A 27718-nucleotide genomic window follows, 5' to 3' on the forward strand; every position below is an offset into this window, starting at 1 on the left:
CCCACCCGCACTTAGGAATGCTTATTAACGACCCGGGGATAAAAATTATCCTTATGTCTTTTGCAAATGGGACCCATCTTGGAGGAGCCGTGAGCACTCTGGGGGCCGGGATGCGAGGTCAAAATGCTCCTCACAAAATGGAAGATGTCTTGGCAAAACAAAGGGTGCAAGCCCATGCCGGCAGGTTCCAAGCACTGCACTGAGGTGGGAATAATCACTGGTGAAAATGCAAAATGGGAACCTGCTACTGACCCAGCCCTTTTACAGGTACCTGGGAGTACAGGGCATCGAAAAGTCCATGCCGTGCTTCTGCGGAAAAGGCCGGTGTCCCGCGGGGATGCAGAAATGTGGTGGTTGACCCTGTGCTGGGGAGCGATGCTGCCAGGTACCATGTTTGGAGAAGGAGGAGGCCTCACAGAGAGGTTCCAGCAGGGTCTCAGGAACAGCCAGTTTTGCAGAAGGAGCATGGGGTCCGTGCATGTTTATTCTGGTGAGGAGGTGGCTGTGGGAACACACGATCACCATCTCCAAATACATGGAAAAGTGCCACAAACCAGAGGGAATCTCTTTCCCTTACCCATGGGGACTGGAACAAAATTGCCAGCTCAGATTGCAAGAAGGCCAATTGAGGGCAGACATTCAGGGACGTTTTCTGTGTGTGAGGATGGTTAAGTCCTGGGGTAGGTTGTTTAGGGGCAGCAAAGACTCTCCATCACTGAAGGTGTTTAAAAAATGCACGAGGTAAGCTCCGACATAGGAAGTTTTTAGTAGAGTGGATCCCACATCAGGACAGGGGATGGTTTAAGCAATGCCATCAAGTTCCTGCTGCCTCTCTCCATAGCACCTCGAGTTCCAGCAAGGTTTTCAGCTTCCCGCTGCAATGCGGTGGAGCAGGTGTGGGAATGTTTGCCAGACAGGGTCCCGTGTCCCAGCCCTCATCACGCAGGATGGGAGAGAGGATCTCACACAGCTCCTCTCTGCCCACCCCTCCCAGTTCCCCTCCCGCTGTTCCCCCACGGACTTGTAGCACGGAAGGATGGCACCGTGCGTGGCTGGTGCCAGGGGAGGAAATGCTGTATGCGGACCAGAACTTCCTGAGGGGACGGATTCCAGTGGGTTCCCATGGCCCCACGCCAGTTTCCAAGCACCGACTTGAGGCATGGGACCATCAGGCCCCAGGAAATACTCACAGTTCCTTTCTTACCCCCACACCAAGGCGCCCATATCTGAATGGCAAAACCCCCTCAGCGTGTCGTGACATCGGGGTTGTTTGGTTCTCCTGGTGCCCGTGCTCCCCTGCTGCCCTGCCTGGGGACAGATCAAATCCTCTGCTCTTCCGAGGCCGTTCCAGACTGTGCTGCCCACCCAGCTCGGAGCTGAGCATCTCCACAGGATGCCTATTGCAGCATTTCAGCTCCAGTTCCCCTTCTAAACCAGATGCTTGACATGTGGCAGGAGCAGACACACTTGCAGAGGGAAAGATATGTAAATGTCTCTTGATGGGCCCTCTAGGGGTACCAGCTCAGGATATTCTTTATAGAGAACACAAGGAGAAACTGCAAAGATTAACGACTCATTCAAAACCAGGACAGGGCTGTACACTGGAAGTGAATCAAATCCAAGTCCCAGTTAGTTTTACATGGCATCTTTCCTCAAAACTCACCTGGGAGCTTTACACAATCTTCTGTGTAAAAAAGTATTCATGAGGTTCAACAAGGCCACGTGCAAGGTCCTACACCTGGGTTGGGGCAATCCCCAGTTTCAGTACAGGATGGGGGATGATGTGATTGAGAGCTGCCCTGCGGAGAACAACTTGCGGGTGCTGGTCGATGAGAAGCTCGACATGAGCCAGCAATGTGTGCACACAGCCCAGAAAGCCAACTGTGTCCTGGGCTGCATCAAAAGCAGCGTGGCCAGCAGGTCAAGGGAGGGGATTCTGCCCCACTGTTCCTCTCTTGTGAGACCTCATTTGGAGTATTGTGTCCAGTTCTGGAATCCTCAACATAAGAAAGAGATGGAACTGGTTGAACGGGTCCAGAGGAGGCTACAGAGATGATCCGAGGGCTGCAGCACCTCCCATACGAGGACAGGCTGAGAGAGCTGGGCTTGTTCAGCCTGGAGAAGAGAAGGCTCCGAGGAGATCTTATAGAGACATTCCAATACCTGAAGGGGCTACAAGAAGGCTGGGGAGGAACTTTTTACAAAGGTATGGAGTGATAGGATAAGGGGCAACGGGTATAAACTGGAAAGGGGCAGATTTAAGCTACAGATAAGAAGGAATTTCTTGTCCATGAGAGTGGTGAGACACTGGCCCAGGTTGCCCAGGGAAGCTGTGGCTGCCCCATCCCTGGAGGGGTTCAAGGCCAGGCTGGATGGGGCTTGGAGCCCCTGATCCAGCAGGAGGTGTCCCTGCCCATGGCATGGAAGCTGGAATTGAATGATCTTTAAGGTCCATTTCAACCCAAACCATTGTATGATTCTATCATTCTTTATTCCTAGCTGCTGGTCACTAACATATCATGCAAAGCAACTTCATCTTTTGTTTTGTTTAAGCCTGGAGGCTTCAGTATATGAATTGTTTTCGGACACGTCTATCTCTAGTTTCAAGGTTGCCTCTATAAATACCACCTCTGCTGTATCGAGAACGGCTGCAGGCTGCACTGGCCGCTAACTCCTGCGTCCGGAGCTGTGTGTTACCCACATGCTTTCCTTTCTCTCACATCCCAGGCTTGTCAGAGCAGATCAAACTGCACCCAACTCTTCATCTGTCCTTTACGCGCTGATCAAAGCACAGAATGCTGTTTTAAAAAGGAAATGCCATTGAGACTAATATACCTTCTGTTGTCTGAAAAAAAACCCTGCTGATAAGGATCCTGGTGTGATTCAAAATGACAGGATGAAATTACAAAGACCCCGTGTCACCTCTGCCTCCCGTTCAAAGCAGGGCACTAGGGAGAAAAGAAGTTTCTGAGATGTTCGTGTTGTTGATCACCTCCTCCTGGCCTGGCTTCTGCTGCACAAGGGCTCTATGAAAGACCATGTTCGGTAACGACAATGGTTACCATGTGAATAATTTCCCACAGCAGCACAAGAGAAACCTCTCCCAAATACTGCTGTGATTGATACGGACCTGTCTCACGTCCCGGAAAGCCGGGGAGCTGTAAGGAGAGGGAGGGTGGGTGGAGGAGGGTGTACAGCACAGCCGAGCGCGTGAGGTGGCACACAGCAGGGCACAAACTATCGTCAGGGGTCCTGCCACATCATCAGCAGTTAATATCTTCCAGCTGCTCTCCCTAAACGGAAACGTCCACCCCTAGGTTTGCCCCTTCTCCCCAATGGGTCCCTCTCGCTGGACCCCGTCGCTGCTCTCTGATCCCCCTCTACCTGGCAGAAAGCTCCTGGTGCCTGGAGGCAGCTCCAGGACTTTCCCTGGGGCACAGAGGGTGCTTAGCTGCAACTTTCAGCAACAGGGCCTGACTCATTGCTGAGCCGCTTGCACACGTGGGGCTTTCATGTTTCCTTGTATGCAAATGTTGCTGAGCTCCAGAGGATTTGTTTGCTGTCTGATCTCACACCCTCACTTACTCCTTGCGTTGCCCTTCTTTGAACTACGGCTTTGCCGCCATCGTTCTGAATGGAGTGTTTAATTTAAGGGCGATGGTGAGGCTTTTTACCTTCCTTATTTTCCACTCACCTCTGCGCGTGTAATCCCAGAGTGCATCGCTCATCATTGACGGCAAACTCCTCGTTACGCAAGGGCAGGCACAAACCTGCCCTTCCCTGCCTGCCCTGTTCCCTTTTCTGTGTTTCTGCTTTCTAGGTCTCCTTACCCCATCACCACTCCTGGATTTGGTCTAGTTCTGTTGCTGCCAGAGCCTCAATAAAAGTCAATTAGTCTCCCTGCTAAATCCTTGCTGTCCTCATAAGTGGTGTTCGTAGCCTCGTCCCATTTGCAAATATTTTACGCACACGCAGCAATCTGAGGTTTACTTCCAGCCCTTTCCCAGAGCTTGGTGCTTGGCTACCAGCTCTACATGGAGCGCGCGTATCGGCAACAAGCCCCGGGAAAGGGCAGGCAACAGCATTTGTAAATATTTGATGCCAGAAAAGGCCGCTCGCCGCTTTGCACTAAAAGGATACTCATGCCATTGGCAAATCACCCCAAGGCCAATTTTAGAAACCAGCAAGGCTGCTCCAAGCCATCCTCTTCATGATTGCAGCTCTAAGTTTACCGCTGGAATTCTATGCATCTTACAATAGAGGATGATTGAAAGCATTACAGGATATATGGACTTCAGATGGGATTTTGAAAGGAGGATGGAAAAGAAAGAGAAAACTGTATGTAGAAATATTGAATTATAGAGAAGTTTAGATCAAAAGGGGCTTCTGGACATCATCTGTTGCAAGCAGGGCTTAGATTAGGTTATCTAGAGCAACGTCAAGCTTACTCTTTAATATTTCCTGTGAGGTAGATTCCATCATGTCTCTGGGTAATCTCATCCAATATTTAATTGTTCTCATTGTGAAGAACTTTTTTTCCATACATTGAGGACGTGTCTGGATGTGCAGGTAGCGAATGTGGATAAATTAATTTGTAATTAACCTGGGAGGGTCCCTTGTGGGATTTTTTTAAATGGTGTCCAATCTAACTACAATGCTTGGAATAACATGGTGATAAGGTGTGGATGTTTATTAGGTTTTGTCATCCAAAAGGCTCATTTTTCCTCTGTGGTGATGGCAGTGAGTAAAGCATGGAGCGAACTTCTTGCTTTATTTGCTGCATCTATGGAAGCTGATAAAGCTCATCACCTGATTCAGTGGAAGGTGTCCCTGCCCGTGGCAGTAGGGGTGGATCTGGGTGGGCTTTAAGGTGTCTTCTCATCCGAACCATTCTATGCTTCTCTGCTGGCCCCACTGTGAGCCTGGGCACCTCCAGAACCAGGGGTGGGGGCACCGTGGGCAACACTGGCCCCTACAGAAACAGGTGTGGGGGCACTGTGGGTGCTGTTGGCCCCACCAGAACCAGGTGTGGGCCAGCGTGGATGACACGGGCACCACCAGAACTGGATGTGGGGGCACTACAGGTGCTGCTGGCCCCTCCAGAACCAGGTGTGGGGCCACGTTGGACCCCTGAGAACTGGGTGTGAGGGCACCATGGGTGATGCCAGCCCTGTCTGAATGTGACCAGCAGGTCCAAGGAGGTTATTCTCGATGATCTGGTGGGTCTCTTCCAACCTGGTGATACTATGATTCTAGGTTTGGGGGCACTGTGGGCGTTCTTGGCCCCACCAGAACCGGGTGTGAATCACAAGGTTGGAAAAGACCCACCGGATCATCGAGTCCAACCATTCCCATCAAACACTAACCCATGTCCTTCAACACCTCATCCACCCGTCCCTTAAACCCCTCCAGGGAAGGTGACTCAACCCCCTCCCTGGGCAGCCTCTGCCAGGGACCAATGACCCTTTCTGGGAAAAATTTTTTCCTGATGTCCAGCCTGAACCTCCCCTGGTGGAGCTTGAGGCCATTCCCTCTCGTCCTGTCCCCTGTCCCTTGGGAGAAGAGCCCAGCTCCCTCCTCTCCACAACCTCCTTTCAGGGAGTTGCAGAGAGCAATGAGGTCTCCCCTCAGCCTCCTCTTCTCCAGGCTAAACACCCCCAGCTCTCTCAGCTGCTCCTCTTGTTCTCCAGCCCCTTCCCCAGCTTCGTTGCTCTTCTCTGGACTCGCTCCAGAGCCTCAACATCCTTCTTGTGGTGAGGGGCCAGAACTGAACCCAGGATTCGAGGAGCGGTCTCACCAGTGCCGAGTACAGAGGGAGAAGAACCTCCCTGGCCCTGCTGGCCACGCCGTCTCTGATCCAAGCCAAGATGCCATTGGCCTTCTTGGCCCCCTGGGCCCCTGCTGGCTCCTGGTCAGTCCCTGTCACCCAGCACCCCCAGGTCCCTCTCCCCCAGGCTGCTCTCCAGCCCCTCCCGCTCCCCCTCCCATCACTGGCCCCGCCCCTCGCTTTTCCCGCCATTTCGCCCCCCCCGCGTCGCCCCCGTTGCCTGGCCCCGCCCCGCCGGAAGCGCGGGCGCTCGACTTCCGGCGCCCCCTGCGGGAAGTTCCGGGGGCGGCGGGGTCAGCTTCCGGCGCGGCGGCGGGGCAGGGGGAGGGGGCGGCGGGGCCATCATGAGCACCATGTTCGCCGACACGCTCCTCATCGTGTTCATCTCGGTGTGCACCGCGCTGCTGGCCGAGGGTGAGTGCCGGGGCCGGGGAGGGCGGCGTGCGAGGAGGCGCCGGCCGGTTCCGGAGGGGCCAGTGTCACCCACGGTGCCCCCACACGCGGTTCTGGTGAGGCCAGCGTCGCTCAAGGCTCCCCACGCGGCCCTGGCAGGGCTGGCAGCGGCCAGGGTGCCCCCCAGGCGGCTCTGGTGGGGCTGGCATCACCCGCGGTGCCCCCACGCCCGGTTCTGCAGGGGCCAACAGCAGTTGGGATGCTCTCTCACCCGGTTCTGGCGGTGCCAGCGTCACCCGCGGTGTCCCCACGCCTGGTTCTGGAAGGGTTAACCTCACCCGCAGTGTCCCCATGGCTGCTGGTGGCGTAGGCTGCTGAAAAATGTGTTTAAATAGTTGTGATACAAGAAATATTGAAGGGCTGGCTTTATTTGGGAGGGGTCAAGTTATAGACTTAGACATTAGGAAGAAATTCTTCTCAATGAGAGCAGAGTGGCCCTGGCCCAGGTTGCTCAGAGCTGTCGTGGCTGCCCCATCCCTGGAGGGGTTCAAGGCCAGGTTGGATGGGGCTTGGAGCAGCCTGAGCCAGTGCGAGGTGCCCCTGCCCAGGGCAGGAGGGTGGAACTGGATGATCTTCAAGGTCCCTTCCAACCTAACACATTCTTTGATTCTGTGATTATACTACAAAAAAAGTGGAATATTTTTATTTAAGCTAAAATAGAATCAAATCGATCCAAGTAACTATATTCTTTGAAAGTTAGGCAGAATGCCCCTCTGATAGCATGCTATTTTTTATGGCATGCTTTTTAAATATTATTTTTCCAGACACTCTTATGTCTTGTGTTCAGTGTGATCTGTGCTGAACAGAGGTATCTGCTTCTGTAATCACCTCTGTTTGCAGTTTCTCCCTATTTGAAAGGCAAGGTCAGACAGAGCTGGAGGTGAAGCTCTAAATTAGCAAGAGATCTGGCTGTTTTGAAGTTCATAATAACATTAAAATTAGACTTTTGAAAGTAATAGAATATGCATAAGATTCTTGGGAAAATTTATACACGTGCATGTAAGTGGGAAGTACAATCTGTATCAGCTCTCGTCTCACTGCTCACGATTGATGGAGATCTCTGCCTCGTGTTGCCCAGGCCTGATAAAGGGTGCTTGCTTTGGAAAACTCCACAAGGAGTCTTAGGGAGTTTATTTAAGAGAGTTTTTGGTACCAGGTGGAGCTTTTTAAGGACAAGTTGAATAGGTGCCTTTTGCTTGATCATAGGCAGGCTCTGTTACCTCTTCCTTCCACTGGGCTGTATCCCAAAATCCCTTTCATACCAGAACTGTGGTATCGGTTTGGGGTTAGGTAGTGTATGAACCTGTTGCCTTTCACAGCACAAAGCTCTGTTTACCTTTGAGGCATCCTCATGGATTGTTCAACGTGGAGAAGAGAAGGCTCCAGGGAGGCCTTAAAGCTGCCTTCCAGTACCTGAAGGGGCTGCAAGAAAGCTGGGAAGGGGCTTTTGACAAGGGCCTGTGGTGAGAGGATGAGGGGGAATGACTATGAGTTGGAAGGGGGAAGATTTGGATTAGACATTAGGAAGAAATTCTTCATAATGAGGGTGGTGAGTCACTGGAGCAGGTCGCCCAGGGAAGTCGTGAATGCCTCATCCCTGGAGGTGTTCAAGACTAGGTTGGATGGAGCCTTGAGCCACCTGGTCCAGTAGGAGGTGTCCCTGCCCACGGCAGGTTGGGTTTCCACACAGTTCTGCTATCAAAGCAAACCCCCAAAAAGGGCCAAAAGCTTTGTGTAGGAGCCGAGACCAAACTATTCAGAAAGCACATTTCTTTACTGAAAGAGGGGGAAGCACTAGAACAGGTTACCCAAGGCAGTGATGGGGTCTGTGTCCTTGGAGGGATTAAAAAAACACGTGGCTGTGGCATTTAGGGACTTGGATTAGTAGGCATGGTGGTGTTGGGCTGATGGTTGGTCTGGAAGAGCTTAGAGGTCTTTTACAGCCTTAATGCTGCTACAATTCTATGTCTTGTTTTGTTCCTGTTTGAGTGCAAGGAGTTAGACTGGAGAGTCTCCTGAGGTCTCTTCTACCTAATGTCTCTATTTGCCTTTTCAAAACGTGCCACTGCTAACAAGCAGGTCCTGGTAGAAGCAGGAATTATTCCTTGGGCCTTAACTCACTACTGTCAAATTCAGAACACAAAGATGTTTGTTCTCCTAATCAGCTCCCGTTTTTAAGGTGAGCAACAGCTGATAAATATGGGCATGAGGGAACTGAGTGAGTCTCATGAAACAAGAGCACTCAGTGAGGCAGCCGGTAAATTCTGACGAGTTTTATTTCATTAGCACCACTGCTATGTGGAACTTGAGAAGGGGATTTGAAAAAGAGTGATGATAAAGACTTCTGGTGATCTGTGGTACCTTTGCCATATTATTTTGTGGATTTGTACGCGTGACCCATGTTTTTTTGCGCGTGTGTTGGCTAACCTTGTACCTCTGTTATTGCAAGAGGTCTTTACCTACCTAGTTACTTGCAATGTATTTGTTTCAGGTATAACTTGGGTGCTGGTGTACCGAACAGACAAATACAAGAGATTAAAGGCAGAAGTGGAAAAACAGAGCAAGAAACGTAAGTACTCTACAGACACTGGAGAACGTGTCTTGCTGCTCCTGTTGCACCCTGCTGTAGCAGAGGTCAAATCAAACAGAGTCTGGGCTCTGAGAAATTCCTGCTGCCCCCTCTGCTAAATGAGAGAACTTCCTTCAACTTGTGTTTCATAGGGGCCTAGGTTTGCAAGGTACACAAATCCATACTGAGAGAACTGATTTCTGTCCTTAATTCTTGTCTTTTGCTGGAGGAAAGTTTAGTGAAGAGACCAGCTGCGTTGTCTGAATTGCCGCCCCGCGGAATGGAGGAGCAGGAGGTCAGCACCAATGCCTTCTAAACACAAGTAGCCAGTGTCCATATATGTAAGATGCCTGAAATAAGTTCAAATATGCAGTTTCTGCTTTTCAAGGGCAGTAGAGAATTTGGGCTCTGTAGTAAGAATAAACTAGGATTGAATAATAAATACTATGAGAGGAGAGCATTTTACGGAAAGAGTAAAAGCAGTGGTTAATGATGGGGGGTGAGTAAAGACTAAGTCATGATAGAAATGTCTGAGCTGTCAGCTGATGTAAAAATAAATGATACCAGTGTGAATTAGTAACTAATAGAATTGATGAGGAAAAGAAGTCCCAGGTTGCTCCCCTAGAGAGGAGAATGGAGAAGCTTGGTTAAACAAAAAGGATGAGGGAAAGAAGGGAAAAGGGAGCTGAGGGTGAGCGGTCAGAAGATGTGCGTTGAGTGTTAAGAGGAAAGGTAAATGAGAAAGTCTGAGCATGGAGCGTTCAGTGGATGTGTTGGAGGCCAAAAAGGAGAGGAGAAATTCAGCTGACCTTTCCAACTCTGTTGTATGTGCCCTACACAAGTTGCAGCAATAAGATAGGGCACACAGCTGGGACCAAACCTGACTTTGTTTTACCTTAAAAATACTTCACCATGATGTCAGTGCTCTTGGTACTTGGGAGAACAACATTATCAAAGCATGCTCTTTCCAGTGTAGCTTATTCCAGCCTTCCCTTGGGCAAAATAAGTTGAAGAGCTGAAGTATAGTCATCCTTGTGTCACTGCCCCTGAATTAGGGCTGTTGTCATCACAGCAGTGTTGGATGGGGATTGCATCTCTGCCTGCCTCACTTCAATCCCACTCAGCTGACAAAAATGTGTAGGTTAGAATTAGCCCTGGAAGAGCAAGTTGGAGAAGTACTTGAAGCCCAGCTGAAAACTTAGAGTTAATATCCCGGGTTGTTTGTGCTGTGGAACTCCAAAAGCAGTTAGCAGGGCTGAATCTCTGGGGCTTATTGATGGCTGTAACAGTTTAATGCTGTCTGGTTTTATAGCTCTCCTGGTATCTAGGCTATAATCTGTGAAGGGAAAGATATGAGGCTCATGCATCTCAGTTTCTAACCTCTTTGTTTGATTTCCCTACCTCCACAACAAAATATAAAGCCGGATAAGGAATCACTAAAAATCCAGCTTTGTTGTATTTTGGGGTTTTTTTTCTCCCCTTGTGTCCTAAGGACAGTTGGCTGACCTGGTGGCTTGTGGATAATTTGCAGAGTAGACCATTTGAGCCACACCTTTCAGCTATTATCTAACACATCTGAAACAGGAAAAAACACATTTGAGATCTTTCAGCTCTCCCATGAGAGTCCTAACAATCCTTAGGATTTCTAAAAACAAGTGGGCCAAGCGATGTGCCTGAGCAGACCTTGTCCTTTGCAGTCCTTAGTTTCACCTCCTCTCCTTTCTGTTGAGAGGCATGGTGTTTGCTGCTGCTGCTGAGGTTACAGTAAGAGTTCGGAGGTAAATTCGGAAGGCTGGAGGCTGTCTCTAGAGCTGCAGCTGTGTTGTCATGCATGTTTCCACAGACAGGCTTGCGAGGCTGCCTTACACTTGTTCTGCTCGAACTGGAAGGGAATCAGGGCTGTGGAGTTTCTCTGGGTTGGCACAGAGCTCAGTAGTGCTGTCTGGAGTGAAGCTGGATCAGGAGGAGCCCTCTTGTTAGGCCTGGCAGCAATAGCTACATCTAAAAAGAGTCAGAGTGTTCTCTAACTGGGTTTAGAGTTCAAGGTCATGTAGGCTAGGGTTGGGATGGAAAGACTGGAATCCTCCAGCTGGATTTGGCGTAAGGAATGTTATGGAGAGAGTGTCTGAGTGCTGGGTGTGTTGTGTCATCTGGCACCTTTCTCCAGCATTCCCTCAGGGCAGAACTCCCAGCTTTTTTCCCCCTTTTGCCAGCCTGTCCATCAGAGACACGTTTATTCTTTGGAAAAACACAGTTGTGTCTTGCTCTGTTACTACAGAAGAGGTGACGTTTCAGTGTTTTGCCTGGGCTAGTGTGGTTCTCTTAGCAAGCTGTGACTCACTTGCATATCGCAAGAATCTTGGAAGGCACCGCTATAAATCCTTGTGTGACTTGGAAGGCTGGCTGTCTTTGTTTCACCTGTGCTTTGAAATCAAGGCTAAATATCTGTGCTGAGCTAGTACTTAAATGGGATAAGAGTCCTGATACTCAGGTCTCTAAGCTGATTCTATGAGCTAATGAGGAGCCAAGTCCGTTCATTGGTAGAGTAGGTACGGTGCGGGTAGAGTTTAGAGAAAAAAAGGGCTGCTATCAGCTCTTAGGCCATAGCTATGCTCTGTCTTCCTCACTTCTTGCTATAGGTCTTAAACGAAAATGTCCCTTACTTCCTGGAGAAGCTGCTTTTGCTGCCAGCGGCAGAGCATTTGCGGATGAGTAGCCCATTCGCTGCCTTACGAGTTCTTTGTGCTGGCTTTATGTTAGCCTTTTTGCTGCAGTGGTACTTGTTGGCAGATGCTTAGCGAGTGTCTGATTTGGGGGTTTTAGTAACTTTGAGCTTCTGCTCCTACTTTGAAATATTTGAAGTGCTTCAGCACTGATTAATTTAAGAATGGAGAGGCTGTGGCTGACTGCTTGGACAGCATTTCCCCTGAGAACGCCTGCCTGTGAAGAAGGGATGTATGAGAACACAGGCTTTCCTGTATTCTGCTTCCCACTGCAGATAACTGGGAGCAGAGCTTGCCACAAAGCTCTTTTCACTACACTTGCTGAATCAAAAGTACTGTCTAGTGCTGACAAATCAGCAAGGGTCATTTGAGCCAAAATTGTCCCCAGACTGCTCAGTTAACAACGTAATGGGCTCTTAATGGAGTTTAAAATTAACCCTGTTCTGATATCTCACCTGGGGGGTTGGTGATGATCATGATGATGATTATTATTATTATTATTTCTAAGTGTTTGGTGGAGTCAGCCTTGGTGGTTTAAACCTTGTGGATTCTGAATATATTCTCAATTTTGTGACCCTGTTCTCTAAGGCCATAAAATGTTTTGTCTGACGTGTGGTGGTGTCTGTAGGCAGAAATGATGGAATATCTTTCGTTTCACTTGGCAGTGGAAAAGAAGAAGGAAACAATAACTGAATCAGCAGGCCGACAGCAGAAAAAGAAAATAGGTAAGTGTGGGAGAGCAGTGTGGTGCCCCAAGAGTAGGGGCAAGCTGAGAAACTTATGGAAGTGATTATCCCTTTCCTTCCTTACAAAACTGTTTATTTAAAGTGGCACTAGAGCTGATTCTTGGTCTGTTGACTGGAACATGAGTGCTTTTGCTTTACTATTCCAAGACAGGAGAATTCTACCCTCCTGATGATTTTAATCAAAAGAGGAGAAGGGCAGCATCACTGAGAGGAGCAGCACTTCTTGCTGAACTGGCTGCCTTTCTTTCCATTTTGAGCATTTATACAGAATGGTTTGGTTTGGAAGTGATCTCAAAGCCCATTCAGTTCCAACCCTCCTGCCAAGGCCAGGGACACCTCCCACTGGCCCAGGCTGCTGCAAGCCCCATCCAGCCTGGCCTTGAACACCTCCAGGGTTGGGGCAGCCACAGCTTCCCTGGGCAACCTGGGCCAGTGCCACCCTCATCATGAAGAATTTCTTCCCAATCTCTAGTCTAAGTCTTCCCTCTTCCTATTTAAAGCCGTTCCCCCTTTTTCTGTCACTCTATGCCCTTGTAAAAAGTCCCTCCCCAGCTTTTCTGTAGCCCCTTCAGGTACTGGATGCTACTCTAAGGTCTCCCTGGAGCTTTCTCTTCTTCAGGCTGAACAGCCCCAAATCTCTCAGCCTGTCCTCATAGCAGAGGTGCTACAGCCCTCGGATCATCTTTTTTGCCTCCTCTGGACTTGTTCCAGCAGTTCCATATCCCTCTTATCTTACGTCCATGATGGTTATTAACCTCTAGTGTCAAAGTTCTTTACTGCAGTGCGCTGTCAGCTTGCAGTAGCTGCCTGATTATTGTTTTGAGGTATTTTATTCTTTTCTTACGAAACACTTCAGAGCTGAAGGTATTTGCATGTTGACTGTAACTGCGCTTAGATTCCAGTTTGATCAATTAATTTTGCTCAATTTTAGGTAGTGATTTTTCCATTTTTTTCATTGTCAATGAACTTAAGTTTTTCTGGGTAAAAGTAACTCTTGAAGTACTAAACAGTGCAAGAACAATGTGGTAGATGTTTAATGGATGTGAGCTTTAGAAAGTTCTGTTACCTGCAGGAGTCTGAAATCAAATGTGCAGCAAAACTCTGTTAAATTATTACAGAAATTGTTGCAAGAACACTTCTGAGAGCTCCTGGGAGTTGGTTTCCTCATTCCTCTGCAACACCAGGTAGCTGGATTAGTCATTTGATCTGTACAAAGCTGGGGAATAATTATAAACATATCTTCAAACAGTTCTTCCTAGGTATAAAGCCTGTTATCACTAGACTTCTGAAAGGACAGGAGCCAAAATTCTTCCTCTGGTGCATTTTCAATTCTTAATCTTGAATAATCCATTCATGGGGTGAATACAGCTTGGTGGCTGAGGCAGATTTTAATGTGACGTGCCATTGTTGCAGATGGCCACTTCTGAATGTGCAATGACAGCTTTTTTTGCAAGGCACCATCCAAGCTGTGCTCCTAGCAGAGAACACTTCACTTGTGCTTGGACTAAACTAATAAACAGTAGCATCTGAGGAATTCAGATGCCTTACCAATTTTTTTTATACACTGAAATAATCTTGTTTTGCAAATGAAAAACAAAGTACAAAGGGACTAAGAACAGAACTTAGGAAACGACCACTGATTTTGTTTGCTGTGATGCTGGCCGGCCAAGCCTACGAGACAGAGACTGGTATTTTTTTTATAACTTCAATGTCTCGTTTGTTTCAGGAGAAGCTGAATTTTTAAGTGTTTCTGAAAGGCAGTCCCGAAATGTCAAGCTGGACATCCAGAAAATGACTCACAGCTGTTAGCTGCTTTTGAAATCTCTGGTCCCAGTAACGTGCTGGGTGTCAAATCATTCTGCAAGATGCAGCATTGTTGTAACAGAAAATTTACTTGTACTGGAGTTCTTTTGAATTCTACCATTCCAGTTCAAAAAGAGCTGAGGCTTTGCAGATAAGTGACAGCTGTGGTGCAGGCCTGCCTCAGTTGCCATCTGTTTTGCACACAGAATAAGGCCGGAGGTGTGTGTGTATTACTTGGTTACGTAAGGAATGAATCATGCGTATGCACAAGGGGGTAGGGTGAAAGTTGCCTGGGGAGGTTTAATTTAGTGTTTCCCACTTATCAAACTCCTTATTTTTAAGCATAAAGGGAACCAGCTTCAGTCACCTTTCACACTGCTGGAACAGGACACCTTTAACATCTCGGTGCAGTGCTCTGCCGTTTCAGCTTAAGGGAGTGCATATGTTACCTTAAACTTTGCTACGACTTTCTGCATCCGTGTACCTCTAGAAGAAAACACAATGATGTTGCCAGGAGTCCACATGAGTGCTGGATAGACGGCAAAACCAAACCAAAAATACCCAATGCTGCCAAATAAGTTATTGCTCTATCCCTGTATCCTCATGGTTTGTGTTCCAGTGAGCAGAGAAACAACTTTTTGGACTCCAGGGTGCTGCTTGTTGACCCAGTCCCCTTTCTCTGTGCCTGTACCCAGCTGTACAGCAAGGGACTTAAAAGCTGCTTATGTGTGACTTGGGCAGGAACAGACAATTTATGTAAGGTGGTAGGATACCTCGAGCTGATACCTGTAGAAATCCAGTATTTATAGAAATGGGTGAGAAACCAGTCAGGTATATTGAGGGATCAGGGCTGTATTTGTTATCCCAATGTAACCTTTACCCTATCTAAATAGATGGTTAGTTATGTAGAAGAGGGAAAAAACAAGTATTTGTGCCAAATGCGGTTCCTAAAGAGCTGGCCTCTGGTTGCTGAAATGTCCCAGAACAAAACTATCCACCTGGGTCAGGAAGCAGGTGTCTGGAAAGTTCCTGCCAGAGTGGATGGTTTGTAGTTAGGAAGAGTTGAAAATTGCAGTCGGGATTTTAAGGAGTTGTATAGTGGGTAATGCTGAAGGCCAGAGTGGTCTTCCAGTGAGGGACGTGGAAAATGCTCTCTCAGAAAACTGTGCATCTGTGGAGTTTGTGGTGATATAAGGACAGATTAAATTTCCAAAGTGGCATTGTGAAGTATTCTCTGCGAAGCCTAGTCACACACGTGTTACTGGAATTGATGTAGAAAATATCTTTCCTCTTTGGAGGATCTTCTAGGTGTGACAAGAGTCCAAAATTCATGGCTAAGATGACCATCCTATTTGCCTTGCTGAAGTGTGGCTGCTGGCTCTGTGTACGGTTTCAGAGTCCCTTCCGACACCTCCAAAATTAAATTCTTACTTCTCTAATGTATTTATAATGATGAGCCTGGTGTGTAGCAAGTTGAGAGTATTCTCTTTCAGAAGCATGACGTAGAGGCGCTGTCTGTGTTTGCTGGCAGCCGTTGTTCATGCTACTGTGTTAGCTGGTTGAGTTAGCAAATCTGCCATTCTGTGCATTTCTTCCCAAAGTGCTGACTGCGTGGTTCCTGCTGCCTCCTCTTTTGTGCCTGCTTCGCTGTACGGTTCTGCGGTGGAGAAGCAGTCGGCTATGTACTGTTTTTTCACTTTATACTGTCTGGCACAGAGAGCTCGTGTTGGTTTTGGAAGTGTTATTTGTTTGGAGAGACAAGGGGTTTAAGTCTTCCTGGAAATGAAAACACTCTGGTTTCTAGGTTGCTATAACTGATTATAACTGTTGTTGGGTTTTATCTTCCCAGAAAGACAAGAAGAGAAACTGAAGAATAACAACAGGGACTTGTCAATGGTAAGAAAATTAACGCCAGTTCCCGACTGCTGAAGGTTTCAACCCGCTTCCCAACAGAAAGACTTTGTTCCATGGGCAGACATAGCAACTGTTCTTCCTGAAAGATCCTTCTGGATTATCTCTAATAGCTGCAGATTTTAGTATCATGCAGAGTTCTTCAGCATTTACTGCCTCATCTCATGCCCAACCTTGGCTGCTTTCATCTATAAGTCTTCATGATGTTTTCAAAGTAAAATTAATTTACGTGACTTCCTCTTGGCTTCTATAATGATTCCCTGCTGACTGGTTGTATAGGCTTAAGAGAAAAAAACCTGCAACCTGTGTAAGGTAACAGGACAATTCTTGAGTGTGTGTCCCCCCAGTGCAACTCTTCAAACCAGTGGCCATCTTTGTGGCCATCCTTGTGCTCAGCTGTTGACCAAACTTCTCTTTGGGAGTTCTCCAGTCACTTTTATAATCCCTCTGACCTTCTGATTCATCTTTTTTTTTTCCCTTCAAGATTCCACCGATGCTGTACAAAGCCTGTTTTTAGGGGCGTGAGCCCATAATCCTTCAGGGTAGGCCTGTTTTTTTTATCATCTCTGCCCTTTCTGCTTGCAGGTCCGGATGAAATCCATGTTTGCCATTGGCTTCTGCTTCACTGCCTTGATGGGAATGTTTAACTCCATGTAAGTATCAACTTTCTGGATTTTTCTTAGGTTTTCATAGCGAATATGTTCTCCACCTTTCTTGTATTACCTGAAGTGTTACAGTGGCAGAGGCCATCCAAGAACCATAACTAATCTGTACGAAATGGATCGATACTTCATGTGAAGATGCGGTTGTTAGGTCACCACGCGCGTGTTCTGCTCAGGAGGGAGCACTGCATGCTGAATGCAATCAAACTGAACAAATCGCGCTCATTTAGACACAGCTCTAAGAGCCTTGCTGCTCAGGAACATCTTGATAAGAGCAAGTTAGGTAGATGTTGGGCAAGCAGCTCCAGTCTCAGCCTCTTTGGCTTTGCTACGATAGTGTGATCAAACAATGCTATCGTTAGCAAAACTGGGTCAGCTCCCTTGCCCGTAGAAATGAGCTGTTACTGCAGAGTTCATTGTTGCCCTACTTAAAGGTGATCAGAGTCATGATCTAACAGGTCCAGGCATGGATTCTAATTTTCCTTTGCTTTCAAAATGACCTGGGATAGGCCTAGTTTAAGGAAAAAAAAAACCACAAGGACATAAAAAGCTCTAACTGGTTTGCATGGTTATAGACAGTTTTGTTCAGGTGTGCAAAGCTGAAAGACTGCTTGACTTTGAAAACTTGATTCGGCCTTGAAATGCGAGGTTCGCATTGGCTGCTAAATCTGACAATAACATAAATCTGGTCGGTATTGCCTCTGGAGGCTGCTTAGTATTGGGCAATATACCTGTCCTGTAAATGGGATTTTACGTTTTTGGGCACCAGAACCTTGTCCCTGTGCTGGAGTCCTGAGGATCCAGTCTGTTGTTTTACTGCAGATCTGTGGGTGGATAAATTACAAACGGGGCGTAGCATGATATCACAAGTGCCATTGTGTGGGATCTATTCAGCTTAGTCAGACTTCTGTATCTAGCATTCCATGGAGTGCTGTGAAGCTGAGCAGAGAAGCACAGCACTAAAGGACTTCAAAATCTGGGTACAGTCTTGAGCCATTGATGTCTCATTGAACTGCAGCCCTGATGGGGGATGGAGGTGCATCCTTGAGTCATGCCCAGTGACATAGAGTTTTTTGCAGGATTTACAGTGCTGCACCTGGGGTGTTCAGGTGCTTGCCTAGCTACTTGGGTGCAGTGCAAACACCACCACCCCCCCTGCCCCTGAAACAAGCTGAAAAACAGACTAAAAAACCCACCCTACTCTGCCTGTTTTCCTAGAGCAGGAAGAGGCGGTTCAGAGTTTGCTGTGACTGACGAGTGTTACAGGACTATAAGCTCATTAAGAACTTCAGGCAGGAATCAATTTTGGTTAAATCCTGTGTGGCTCATCCTTCCACAGACATTAACGTGAAAAAACAGTTTATTGGTTTCTTTTCCTGCAAGACCACCAAGTTTATTTGTCTTATTCCTCTTCTGAGGATTCCTGCCCAGGGACACCATGCTATAAGCCACAGAGTCAGCGTGAAGGTTTTGGGCATATCTTTCCTTTAACTCTCTTCCTTTAGAGGGAACATGAACGTGAACAGCAGGAGTATCCAGGGAGCTCACTGATTGTTTGAACTGAAATAGCTTTTTTTGCTAATAGCTGAGGCTATTCAATTAAAATGTAAAGATTTGGCTGGTTTGCCTCTGGGGCTAGATAGTTAAATTTTTGCTCCTGGTGTCAGCACAAGGTAGCGAGAGCCTTTGTATGTGAATAAAAGCGTTGGTGGGTTTTACTTGCACTGTTTGAAGCTGATAGAGTGCTTTGATGGGTCTCGCATACTGTCATTCGCTTGATGTAGCTTAAAGAGCAGCTGGTTGTCTCGGGAGGAGAATACTTCAGTTTTGAACTGAAGAGGCTCTTCGGCTCCCTCAGGGGAGCTACTACCGTCAGGTCATCCACGGAGGTGCTGTGGGTGTGATATGAAAAGGAGGAAAAGCGTGGCTGACACCTGCAGCGGCCGTAACCTCGTTTGCTTGCCTTTCCTCTTCTTGAATGAGTTGATTGCTGTGGGGGACAAAAGGAGGAGGAATTGCATAGAAGTAGCAAGATATGCCGCCCTTTGGACAAGTTCTCTGCAAATATTGCTGCTCTGTGGCTGGGCACCTCACCTTTGCCAAGTGCCAGCTCGGCCCACATGGAGATGACTGTGATGACTGGCTCTCTTCCTTCGAGCGTCAGTAGTAATGAGGCAGCAGGGTGGGCTGTGCTGGAAGGATGTGTGTTAAGAAGGCTGGTTTAAACCCAAAGAGAAGAATATCGTGCTGAAGATGAGCAGCTGAATGAGGTCTGTAGCGGTGGTGGGCCTCCAAGCAGATGGGGTTTCTCCTGCGAGAAAAATCAGGTTTTATGTCTCCGTTTTCTCTTGTCAGAAATCTTTTAATGCAGTGGGTTCTCAGTATAACACAAAGCTGTGCATTTCAGTATCCCTTTGTGATAATTGTGAAAACCTGCTGGAATTAAAAGCAGGTGCCTTGGGGTGCTACTGCTGAAATACTTGTCATTCTCACAGCAGGAATAACGCAGAATTTTAAGCCACTGGGGGATGTTACAGGGAGATAAACATCCGTTCCTAGCTCTTTTGCCAAACTGCCTGTGAGATGTAAACAAAGTTGGCATGTGTTTGAGCTGTAGCTGTGTGAACGCATCTCCACAGGAAGGAACGCTCATTTAGGATCTCTTGAAACAAGAAACACCTGTTAGAAAATCAGCACATGCAGAGAGAATAACATCCAGATATGCACACGCTGATGAGGCATCGTGTACACTTACTTCAAAAGATTGAGTCGATGGTCTGGGCTGGGAGAAATCTTTGCGAACTGGCCAGAATTCACACTCTGCCTGATGCTCTGGAATGTGGACCTGGAGGAGTTCCAGGAGCAGGACAGGCCGCTTGGAATAGGCGGTATCATCCTGCCTCGGCACTGCCTTCGTGTTTAGAGCTAACGCAGAGAAGACTGGTATTAAGAAGCACAGTGATGATGTCTGTCTTATGCGTTGTTCTTGTGTGGAGAAGCATAGCTGCACTAGGAATGGAAGAGATGTCTTTGGTTTAAGCTGTACTTAAAAAAACCCACTTTTGCTTAAAGCAAAGAGTCCATCTTCTTGCAGTGACTGCAGTACAGCAGGGTGATGGCTATCAGTCTTCTATTCAAATGTCGACTGTGTTCTGGGAAACAATCTGCTAAATTTGATTTTTAAAGAAAACGCACCAGTAAACTCCAAAACACCGACCACGGTTTTATGAGCAGTAGGGTGTCCAGCTGATCACTTAAATCATTGTGAAACAATGTGGCTCTGACTATGGCAAAACTTACTGAGGGAAACCTGCTTAGGGTGTGGGTAATTGGATGTGCAGGGCTCTGAGAGAGGCGTGTTTAGCCTCATTGGTGCAGTGTATGCAAAGGTGGGCTGGGGAAGGCAGCGTGGCATTTTAGCCTTCCTTATCTGCTCAGGTGGCCTGTTGAAGATGCTTGCTTGTTCTTTCTATACGCAGATATTCTTTACTGTCCCCAGCTATGATCTGGTGCTCTCTTTTCCAGATTTGATGGCCGAGTGGTGGCAAAGCTTCCATTTATTCCCCTCTCGTACATCCAAGGTCTGTCCCACCGCAACCTTCTGGGTGAGGATTACACTGACTGCTCCTTCATCTTCCTCTACATTCTCTGCACGATGTCGATCAGACAAGTGAGTACATTGCTGTGCCTCTTGCGTGCCTGGAGCAGGAAAAGCAGATCTCCACCTCTAAGGAGGAATATGTTACTGCTGTCTAGTTTTGCGTGTATAACCTTTGATTTCTTTGTGGTTTTGGTGTTTGCCTTCATTCTTGTGTCTCATATTTAAATCAGTTCTGGGTCAGGATCATAAAAGCAGCCACATCCTGGACCAGTGTAGAAGACGTGAGTGGAGACTTGCACCAGAGCACTAGGACGGAGTTGGCAGAAACTGATTTCCTCCATATGTGTCTGTCTGATAACTTTGTGGATTGCCGTACCAAGAGACTGTCTCCATCAAAAGCCAGTCTAAGTACTGCTTTTACAGTAATATGAGAAAAGAGAAGCGTAGCATCATCAAGGGAAACTTTTTTGGTGGCTTGAGGTTCTATAAAGGTTCAATCAGTCCATAGGTTTGCTACAAAAGTGAGGAGAGAGTTAAACCTGTTCTTTTGGGTTTGTCCTTCCTGTTTTCACTGACTGCTTGATTTTTTTTTTTTTTTTTAGAGTCTTAAGAACTTTACCTTTGGTGTCCTGTCCTCCCAGGGTGAGGGACGTGACACATGAAGGGGGTCTGGTATGATAAGCCAAGAGTAGGCTACACGTGGACATCCAGCAAAGCTGGTTAATCCCATCTTCTGAAAAGAAAAGCATCAGTGAGAATAAGGGAAATGCCTGTGTAGGAAGGTTCAGTAGCAGTTTAGGTGTCAGAACGGCCGCTGAGGACAAGCGGCCCTTCTCAGCGCATCCGGAAGTCTACTTTGTTTCCCAAGTTTCCCCAGAGAGTGCTGGGGATAAATTAGTGGACCCTGGGGGCTGGATGAATGCTGGCGCAACTAGCTGTGAATTATCTGCTCTTCTGTATTTACATTTCCTTTTTCTTTGATTCGCTTCCTGAATTCTTGCTGCTTTACTCCTTGACCAACTTGTTGCTTTTCCTCGGAGAGTGCCAGGGGACTTAGAGTGACTTAGAGCAGATCAGCGAAGGGAAGTGGTGCGTTATGCCAGCTGCTGTCAGAAGTTTGGATCAGCTTGATGGAGCAGCTAAATAATCGAGTTCCTTTAGTCACAAAGCACATGCTAGTGAATTGAATTCTCCATAGCCTTCCATATCGGCTGCTTGTATTGAAATAAATCCATCTGGTCCTATACAAAAGCGGGTACAGAAATGTAGAACAATTTATGTGGAAAGGGCCATCTGGGGCCCACCCTTCACTCCAGGCAGGGCCAGTTTCAGGGTGCCAAAGGCCAAGGGCTTCTACATTCTCTTTGCTGCAAGACAAATCTTGTTTCATTTCCCAGTAACTGAAAGAAATTAGACCTTTTTAGCTCTTAGGTTTGTCTTCCTGAATTCCTGGGATGCTGTGGTGTTCCTTCAGGCAGCCTTGTCTGATGCTGCTCTGTGTTACTCACCTGTTCCATTGGAAATCCCTACTTTCCAAGACTGCAGGTTATGATGTGAAACTAAATAGCACTGTCTGCAAGATTTTTCTGCATCTCTTGGCCTGATCGGGGAATTCCCTTGCTGAAAAATCCCCCATGGATAATTTTTTTTGTCCAAAAATATAATTACTGTGATTGGTTCTACACCTGGGGCTTTCCTTATGTTTCTTACTGTGAAGTCAGCAGGCTATGTGACCTGAGTCCAGGCTGGTTCTGGACAGAAATGCTGAGCTGCTTGTGGTGGGTTGGCCTTTCAAGAGAAACTCTGGGGGAAAAAAAAAATTGCCCTTGGCTTGAGAGTTCATGCTGATGGCCCTGAGGAGGATAGAAATCACTTTATTGCTTTGGAGAAGGGTGGTTTTGCTCTGAAGCATTAGATAGCAGTCTTCATAGTGCTGCCTTGTCTACGTGATTGTGGTCACCTGTACCTGCAGTTCTCCAGCTGTTAGACAGCTCATTTTCTTCCTCCTTGCTATTTGGAGGGAAGGGCAGAGACCGGCCACATTAATTTGTGTTTAAGCTGGGAACTGAAGCTGTGATTGCTGACATCCTGCTCTTGGCTTTATTGCTATTTTAATAAACTTAAGTGATAACAGCGTTGGGAAGAGGACTTTGAAGGGATTTGAAAGGCTGGGGATCGGGGAAGAAAGTAATTAAGGGCTTAAAAAATAGTGCCGAAGACTTGCTTTTGTTGCTTTCAGTGACCTTCCAGGTGAAAGCTTTGTGACCCTTTGTGTTTCTCTGTGTGCAAAAGGGAGAATCTGGCCAGGTCAGCTTCAAACCAGCTGTTTGCCCAAGGGAGGAGAACTGGTGTGGGAGTTGGTGTCTGGCTTGGTGCTGCTGACACGAGAGAGGAGGGAATACCAAAAGGTCAGGGAACAGGTTGCGAACAGACTAAGGAGACCATACATCCCTCAGCCTTCCTTTAAATCTTGGAGCTGCCTTTGAGGGGAATCAAAGGCAGGGAAGAGAGATGTCCCTGCGGAGCTCAGGGGTGGAGGAGCTTGTGTGTGTGAAAAAAGTGACCTGGAGGGAAATGCAGGGGAGTACATGAGGGTGGGGAGAGTAACTGGACGGCAATTAAACTGACATTAGTGGGAGGGGCAGTAGAAGCATCAGGCAGTCTCTTCATGTGGTCCTCAGGCATGTGGAGGTGATAAACTCTTCAAACACTGACTGGGAAACTTTCTGCCTGTGACCTGGCCAGCATCTCCTAAAATAGTCACCTCGCAGTGAGTAACTTCCCTTGCGCTGTTCCCAGCTTTCCCTGGCACGTAAATCCTGTCCCCTAGTTCCTCCTGCCTTCCTGTTTGGAGAGAGGAGGGTTGCTGGGAGAGGCCTTCCAAGGGTCCTTGAGCTGTTGGGTTTCAGCTGGGAAAGTCTGCTGCTGGGCTGGGTGGGAGGTGGAATGTCAGGGTTACATCCTCTGTCCCTGCTCCTGTTTCTCAGCTCCCAGCCTTCACCTGTGCTCTTTGTGAAGAAGAATATGTTGCTCTTCCTCAAGCATTTGCTGATCTTAATTTCCTTTTTTCACACGCCTGAACTGTAGATTAGGCTGCTTTTCTCTGAAATGTGTTCCCAGTGGGAATGGGAGCCAGCAATTATCCCTGCTGCAGGAGTGCGCTTTCCCACAGGCCCTGATCTTGGAGCAGCGAGCCACTCACTGCTGTTGTCTTTGAGGCTCCTTCTGGATTTGAAAACAGAAGCAGCTCCTGTCTTTTCTGCAGTCATCTGAGGGAAGTTCAGGAGAGCTCAGATGAGGAATTTGGATCCTTAGATCTTAGTCTTCCCTCCCTGTTCCTGAAGAGGGTGGTCTTGTTTGCATTGGAAGTAGACTCTACAGACTTCCCTGTGCAGTGTTGGAGAGAGGACAGGTTTCTGATGGACTTTGCTGTTGACTTCAGGACTGGTGGCCAGCAAAATGTGCTTTGTGGCTGGTGCAGGAGGCTAACTGCCTTCCACAGCGAGGATGGAGACACTGTGGAAGGATGATGCTGGAGAGTGACTGTAGTCTGGAATCCACACACAGACAAGCTGTCGTTTCTCTTCCTCATGGACTGTTGGAGCAGGTGGAGTACACTTTAGCATTACAGTTCTCCTCCCTTCACCAAGGAAAAGGGAGGAGGCAGTGCACGCTTCCTTGGTTCCAGAGGCTGGGATCTCTGCTCCACCGACCCATGCAGAGCTGGTAGGGTCCTGGTCCTGCCTGTTGCTGACTCCGCAGCACCCTCTGCTGTTGCTCCATCTGTCTCTTAGCTGATTTCTTCTCCTTTCTGTCCATCTCTTGACTAAGAAGGCTCTGAGAAGAACCACCACAGGAGTCTCCTGGAGGGAAATGTTCTTGTATATATTCAGTTGCTGAATATCAAACAGTGCTGACTTATGTAAACCATGAACTAAACCTGATGTAATTTCTTTTCAAGAGTTCCCATCCTTTTGCCTTCATGCTTGTGTGTGGGCTGAAACCTCCCTTTCCATAGTCTCCACCTGGAACGATTCCTGATTTTTTAAATCCGTTTTAAATTTAGCTACTGTGGAATTATGAAGCTCTGTCTATCTTTTGCTTTTTTTTTAGTTTGTTCTCCTTCTGTGATCAAAATGTTCAAGAACTCAGTGACCTTGCTATCTGACCTATCCTGACAGTTGTTTTAGAGAGGACACTGGTTTGAAGAGAATCCTCCTTCCTCCTTTTGTTGTTTGCATAGCCAGGACTCAGCTGGTGACATGAGGAGGACACAGTTGTTTTCTCCTTTCCCTTGCATCAGATGTTCCTGTTTTGCCAGTGCTGTGTGAGCAGCATCTTGAGCTGCAGTTACTTACAGTGAAGAATGAAACAAAGAACTGGGAGCTCTTTAGTTGCGCTGTTGCAAAATTTGAAAGGAATTTCACAAAAATCAAGAAAACCATCAAGTTTAAGTATTCTGCTGTGAACTTCTAGTTAATGCCTGGCTTTGCTACTTAATTCTTCCCTTGTTTTTTGTTTTCCACTGAAATGCCCCGCTCAGATGCAGATGAGGTCATCTCGATAGTCAGTTTTTGGGTTTTGCTACATACGTCCTGTTACACTGCGTGTCTCCACCGAACCATTGTTCTCTCTGCATCACTAGCATTCGTGTTAATTCTGTGCCTAAGCTCCTGACTTGAACTTGGCACCCACTCTGGTTGCTGTGTTGCTGACCCAGATTCTGGCTGCATTAGGAGAGAGCCTTCCTCGCCAGCTTGCAGACCCTCAGGCTCTGATGGCAGCCATCAACAGGAGTTTCTGGAACTCGAGAAGGCTGAGGGCTGCTTTGCCTGTGAGCAGATGTTAGGAGCCTGCTTCTGTGTCTGCACTATAGTTAAATTGCAAAGATAACTACTGTAGGTTGATTTTAAACCAACTGGTGTTTAAAGGCATTAAGGAGGTACCTGCCAGCTGGCTGTGTGGTTGCAGCTGGAGATGGAGAAAAACCCTCAACCAAAATGTGGGTTTAGTGATCAGAAGGGTTTTGTTGGGGTTGAGGAGAGTGGCCCAGCTCTAATTGTAGCCTTTGTGGGTGGTTGTCTGGCTCTGTACTAAGCATTTTTGATGTGTATGGGTAGAGGTTCAATATAGTAGCCAGGCTGGTACAGCTGTGTGGGTGAGAATCTGAATCTGTTGAAACTAGTGGGAAGGTTGTACTTATAAGCAGAGTTAGGATTTCTTCCTCTTCTGGCATCTCCCTCGTTACAATCTAACATCGTCTTGCTCTTCTGTTCTTTTTTTTTTTTTTTTGCAGAACATCCAGAAGATGCTCGGTCTTGCTCCTTCCCGGGCTGCCACCAAGCAAGCAGGGGGCTTCCTTGGCCCACCACCTCAGGCAGGGAAGTTCTCCTGAAGCACAGTTACAGCCTTCATGGAAGGTCTGACCAGTGCACAAGACTGACTTAGGGAGGTACTAAGATGAGATTCTGCACCAGGCTTCACGTGCCCCAAACCAGCCTATGCAATATTTGCCACAATCTTCCATTTGGAAGTTGTTTGCTCATCACACCGAGAAAGTTCTCAGAAGATAACTCGACCTTTTGTTTCTGGTGTTTCTGAGAAATAAATGGCATGGGCATGTTGGTTTAGATGTCTCTTAATTGTGCATGAAGCAATAGGATAAGGAGGAATGGCTTGAAATTGGAAGGGGGAAGATTTGGAGTAGGCATTGGGAAGAAATTCTTCATGCTGAGGGTGGTGAGGCCCTGGCATGGGTTACTCAGGTAAGTTGTGGCTGTCCCATCCCTGGAAGTGCTTAAGACCAGGTTGGGTGGAGTTTTGAGCAACCTGATCCAGTGGGAGGTGTCTTTGCCTATCATTGGGGGTTGGAAATAGGTGCACTTTGAGGTCCCTTCTAACCCAAACCGTTCTATGATTCTGTGATTCTCTGTCCTGTCAGCCTGTGCCTTTTGGCAGGGTACAGCCCCACAGAGTTTCTGTGGCATTATACAGCTTCTGTGAAAGTTACTTGCTTAGGCAGAATCTGCTCGATTAGAGGAACAGACCTGGCCTTCAGACTTGAGTAAACTGTTAAATTGTGTCAATACCAGCCATGCTGCACAACCCTTTCGTGCCTGAGCAGCTATGACAGCAGCACCTTTATTTGTGCTCCTTAGTTTGCTGCTAAGCAGCCTGATGAGCAGCACACGTGGTAAAAGGCTGCCTTAGTAGGCCAGAAAACTCTTTACTGTCTTCTGCTTTGCCAAATAAATCTCTGGCTTGATTTTGTTGGCTCGAGCCCACCCACCTGCTTAAAAGGGTTAATAGATGTTGCTGCTGCTGGGGTTATCCTGGTCATTCCCTGAAGCGTGCAGTGCCCACAAGGCCTATTGATTTCTTGGCTTAATGACCAGAGGTTTGTCCTGCGGTGCCTTTTACTGGGAGATTTTTCCTACATGCGTAGCATGGGGATAAATCTGAAATGCCTTATGGTGGGCAGTGTGGAGCATGTGTGATACCATATTAAATGTTGGATTAACTCCAATTAATGACTAAGGAGCACTTCTATAGAATGATTGAAAGATAAATCAAGAGTGCGGGACCTCTGTTCAATGCTCTGTCTCTCAAAGCCGAGTCTGTGGCAGGTAAAGGAAAGCATCCAGTGGATACTGATGCTGCCTGGCTCTCAGACTGCAGTTTTGACTGGCCCCTGTGTCTGGTGTAGCTACAGGCATCTGCAGGAAGCAGTCCTGGCTGTGTAATTCTTGTTTCTCTTGTGAAGGCTCTCGTAGTTCAAGGGCCCGATCCCACAGCAAAGCCAGAAACAGACTGGCTCGTTACCTGTATGGAAGCTTATTCTGCAGCATACGGTTGTCAGATCCAGCTAAGACAGCCAAATCTGGTCCGGCGTAATGACAGACTGCACCTCGACAGCTTCAGAAAGGTTGTGTGCAGTCCAATAACCTTCCTGGACTCCATAAACTCTGCCCTCAGCCAGGTTGCGTCACACCACGGTTTTATCACTTTAGAGAGGGAAGAATTTGCACATCTAAAGATCGCCTGAAAACTATTGATCTGTGGCTCAGTTCTGGTGGCTTTCTGCTGCCGTTTGTGTGATGCAGTTGTTCCCTGGGGGTGGAAAATCATTGTGATGAACTGAGAACGGCTTTCTTAGCCTTTTTTGAGACCTCACCTGGAGGCCACGAGGTGGCATGAGGTTTAACAAGGGTAAAGGCGAGGTCCTGCACTTGGGGCACAACAACCCTGAGCAGCTCCAGGCTAGGAGAAGTCTGGCTGGAAACTGCCTGGAGGAGAAGGACCTGGGGGGTGTTGGTTGAACAGGAGCCAGCAGGGGCCCAGGGGGCCAAGAAGGCCAATGGCATCTTGGCTTGGATCAGAAACGGTGTGACCAGCAGGTCCAGGGAGGTTCTTCTCCCTCTGG

The 27718-nt window shown here is 47.6% G+C and overlaps 1 protein-coding gene across 1 annotated transcript; it reads left to right on the forward strand.

The window, feature by feature from the left end:
- Positions 1-6092: 6092 nt before the first annotated feature.
- On the forward strand, positions 6093-25925 carry TMCO1 (transmembrane and coiled-coil domains 1). Its single transcript, XM_069862728.1, has 7 exons — positions 6093-6241; positions 8772-8849; positions 12238-12297; positions 15971-16017; positions 16618-16685; positions 20220-20364; positions 25592-25925. Exons 1-7 carry the CDS (start codon positions 6172-6174, stop codon positions 25688-25690), a joined length of 567 nt encoding a protein of 188 aa, XP_069718829.1. The 5' UTR covers positions 6093-6171; the 3' UTR covers positions 25691-25925.
- The last annotated feature ends 1793 nt before the right edge of the window (positions 25926-27718 follow it).

The sequence above is a fragment of the Phaenicophaeus curvirostris genome, chromosome 8 (genome assembly GCF_032191515.1).
Source record: "Phaenicophaeus curvirostris isolate KB17595 chromosome 8, BPBGC_Pcur_1.0, whole genome shotgun sequence".
Lineage (NCBI taxonomy): Eukaryota > Metazoa > Chordata > Aves > Cuculiformes > Cuculidae > Phaenicophaeus > Phaenicophaeus curvirostris.